The sequence below is a fragment of the Rhincodon typus genome, chromosome 35 (genome assembly GCF_021869965.1).
Source record: "Rhincodon typus isolate 14 chromosome 35, sRhiTyp1.1, whole genome shotgun sequence".
Lineage (NCBI taxonomy): Eukaryota > Metazoa > Chordata > Chondrichthyes > Orectolobiformes > Rhincodontidae > Rhincodon > Rhincodon typus.
The window spans coordinates 8,323,217-8,327,063 of record NC_063366.1 but is presented as its reverse complement, the minus strand read 5'-3'; the positions used below and the strand labels follow the sequence as shown (position 1 = coordinate 8,327,063).

Here is a 3,847-nt window from a genome sequence, read left to right as displayed (position 1 = left end):
AACTTATCATCTCAACTCTGATACTCAAGTGTGTGAGCAATGAAGGCAAGCATGCAAATTGCCTTCGTAACCACCATCTCTAAATCCCCAACACACACTCACCATTACCAAACACCCAATACACTCATCATATCAAAACCCCCAACACACACTCACCATCTCTGAACCTCCAACACACACTCACCTGCTCCACATCCCAAACACATGTTCACCATCTCCACGCTACCAACACACACTCACCATCTTCAAAGACAGGAGAGATCTATGGCAAGGAAAGGAAGAGAGGAAAAGAAGTTGGACAATGAGAGTGGTGGAGAAAGACAGAGATGTGAAGGACAGTAGAACAAACCAAAGGAAGATTAGGAGAAAGAAAGATGGAAAAGCAAAGAGAAATTGGAATAATCAGAACAAAAGGAGAAAGGAGGTGGAGTGATATAGATAGATAGGTACATAGATAGATAGATTTAGAGAGCGACAGAGAGAGAGTTGGGAATCAATGGAGTTATCGAGATAGAGAGATGGGGATGAAGTTGAAGGTAGGAAGATAAAGTAATGTGAATGGAGAGGTAGAGATAGAGATGAGGATCAAGATATCGAGACAGAAAGATGTGGAAAGAGATGAGGACAGATAAATAGATAGAGAGGTAGAGAGAGAGGTGGGGATGGAGAGATGGAGATAAAGAGAGCAGGAGCTGGTCCCAGCTCCACAGACTCACACATTGAGACTTCAAATGGTAAAACTCTCCAGCGTAGATCTTGTAGATGATATCCATTGCTGCTACTGAGTGTCAGTGGTGGAGGGAGTGAATGCTTATGGATGTGGTGCTAATCAAACAGTCTGCTTTGTGCAAAGAGTCTTGAGTTTTATTCGAGCTGCACTCATCCAAGCAAGTGTGGAGTGTTCCATCACAGTTCTTACTTTTGGATAGTGGGTAGGCTCTAGGGAGTCAGGAGGTGAGTTATTCACAGCAGGGTCCCGAGAGGATTTATATGCATTTGGAGAGGCAAGGAATGATGACGGATAGTTAACATGGTTTTGTGCAAGGGAAATCATATCTCACAATCTTTATTGAGTTTTTTGAAGCAGTAACCAAGAAGATTAATGAGAGCTGAACAGTAGACATTGTGTACTTGGACTTTAGTAAAGCCTTTGACAAGGTTCTGCATGGTAAACTAATTAGTAAAGATAAATCACATAGGATTCAGGGTGAGCTTGCCAATTGGATACAAAATTGGCTTAATGGCCGGAGACAGAGTGATGGTGGAGGATTGTTTTCCAGACTGGAGGACTGCTACCAGTGGTGTTCCACGGGGATCAGTGCTGTGTCCACTTTTGTTTGTCATTTACATAAATGATTTGGATAAGAATATAAAAGGCATGGTTATTAAGTTTGCGGATGACACCAAAATTGATGATATAGTGTACAATGAAGAAGGTTATCTAAGATTACAAAGAGATCTTTATCAGTTGGGTCATAGAGTCATACAGTGACGAAATCGACCTTTCGGTCCAATCAGTCCATGCCGATCATAATCTCAAACTAAACCAGTTTCACCTGCCTCCATTTGGCCTATATCCCTCCAAACATTTCTTATTCATGTACTTATCTAAATGCCTTTGAAACATTGTAACTGAGAACATGCAGATGGGGTTCAATTTGTTAAGGATATTATTAAGCTGGGGAAGGTTCAGAAGAGATTAACCAGGATGTTGCTGGTAATGGACAGTTTGAGTTATAAGGCTGGGACTTTTTTTTACTGGAACATAGAAGGTTGATGGGTGACCTTACAGAGGTTTATAAAATCATGATGGGTATGGATAAGGTGAATGGCAGGTTTCTTTTCCATAGAGAGAGGGATTTCAAGACTAGGGGGCACATTTTTAAGGTGAGAGGAGAAAGATTTATAAAATACATTTTTTTAAAATAGAGAGTGCTTTGCGTGTGGAGTGAATTTCCAGAGGAAACGGTGGATGCAGGTACAGTTACAATGTTTAAAAGATGTTTGGGTAAGTACATGAATAAGAAATGTTTGGAGGGATATGGTCCAAGCACAGGCAGGTGGGATTAGTTTTGTTTGGGAATATGGTTGGCATGGACTGGTTGGACCGAAGAATCTGTTTCCATGCTTAATAACTCTATGACTCTGACCTGCTCTTGTAGCCACAGAATTTATGGATCTGCTCCAGATCAGTTTCTGGTTAATGGTCACACAAAGGGCTGTGGTAGATTCTCACTTGTTGGAGATAGTCATTTCCTGGCATTTTTGTGCACAAATTTTGTTTACCACTTACCGAGCCCTGTCTTGCTGGATTTGGGCATGGTGTCTAGGACTTGCAAATGGTGCAGAATATTGTAAAGTCATTAGCATTCCGATCTTCTGGTAGAGTGAAGGCCATTGGTGAAGCAACTGAAAATATTTGGGTCTAGCTCACTATCCTGAGGAGCTCAGAGCTGAGGTAATTGGCCTCCAACAACCACAACTGTCCTCCCTTGTGCCAGGTATGACTCCAACCACTGGAGAGCTTGCCCCCTTATTCACATTGACTTTCATTTTGCTGGGGCTTCTTGATGCCATACTCGGTCAAAAGCCATCATGAAGTCAAGAGCGCTCATTCTCACTTCACACACTCTCAGCTCACCTCTGCTATACAACTCTCTTTTCCACAATCAGGCCAAGGCTGTAATGAGGTCAAGAGCTGAATGGCCTTCTTGGAACCCAAACTGAGTATTTGTGTCTATAGGTGTGAAGCTGGAAAAGAACAGCAGGTCAGACAGCATGCGAGGAGCAGGAAAGCCAACGTTTTGGGCCGAAACCCCTGAAGGTTTGACCAGCTGAGCTTTTCCAACCTGACACCTATAGACTCTGGTTTCCAGCATCTGCGGTCTTTATTGTCTCTGAGTATTTGTGTGCAGGTTATTGCTGAGTACAATAGCATCCTCAACAAAACGGTGTAAACTCGCAGACTGATTGATCAGATTGGTAAACAAGGTGACCAGATGGGTGAACTGGGTGGAGAGTAGGTTCCACCAAGCCTGCTCCGTCTACTTTCAATACCGCTGCGGTCCCCTTTACAAATATGGCGGGGCCACGGTTTGGCATGGCCAAGATGGCGGCCAGGGCCACTCCATGACCAAGATGGCCGTGCGACCTTCCCCTCCCTTTTCCCATGGGGGAAAAGGCTTAAACGAAGGTGCCCGGTCGAACAAACGACGAGCTCCCTTACCAAGATGGCCGGCCCAAGTCCGAGACTGTCCCTTAACAAAGATGGCCGATCTCTCCCATTCAAAATCAAGGCAACTTGCGGTCACGTGGATAAAACCGTCGGGGGTCCTTTCCGGGTCGCGGTGATGCGGGTGGCCGAAGATCTGCCTGCGTCTGGGGATCGGAGAAAGAAATAAAACACCCAAGGATCACCATGGTAACGGCGATCGGCGTCCTCGGGGGGAGAGGGATCTATCATGATCTAATAACATATTAGAGTGATGGGGGCTCTATAATGGTCTAATAACATGTTAGAGTGATGGGGGCTCTATAATGGTCTAATAACATGTTAGAGTGATGGGGGGGCTCTGTCATGGTCTAATAACATATTAGAGAGTTGGGAGGGTCTATCATGGTCTGATAACATCTTAAAGTGATGGGGGTCTCTTATGGTCTAATAATATGTTAGAGTGATGGGGGGCTCATTAATGGATTAATAACATGTTAGTGTGATGCGGAGGCTCTGTAATGGTCTAATAACATGTTAGAGTGATGGGGGTCTCTTATGGTCTAATAATATGTTCGAGTGATGGGAGGCTTTATTATGGTCTAATAACATGTTAGATTGTTGGGGGTGTTTTTT

At 44.0% G+C, this 3,847-nt stretch overlaps 2 protein-coding genes across 2 annotated transcripts in view; one reads left to right on the top strand and one right to left on the bottom strand.

Annotated features, from left to right (window-relative positions):
* The window catches only part of LOC109922303 (retinoic acid receptor RXR-beta), an 18,178-nt gene extending 14,715 nt beyond the window's left edge, over window positions 1-3,463 (bottom strand). The window contains exon 1 of the mRNA XM_048616498.1: window positions 3,323-3,463. Coding sequence (XP_048472455.1) covers window positions 3,323-3,463 — 141 coding nt within the window. The remainder of the gene's footprint in view (window positions 1-3,322) is intronic.
* bbs10 (Bardet-Biedl syndrome 10) overlaps window positions 3,345-3,847 on the top strand; it is a 70,189-nt gene continuing 69,686 nt past the window's right edge. The window contains exon 1 of the mRNA XM_048616493.1: window positions 3,345-3,421. The gene's annotated coding sequence lies outside the window, so the exon portion shown is untranslated. The remainder of the gene's footprint in view (window positions 3,422-3,847) is intronic.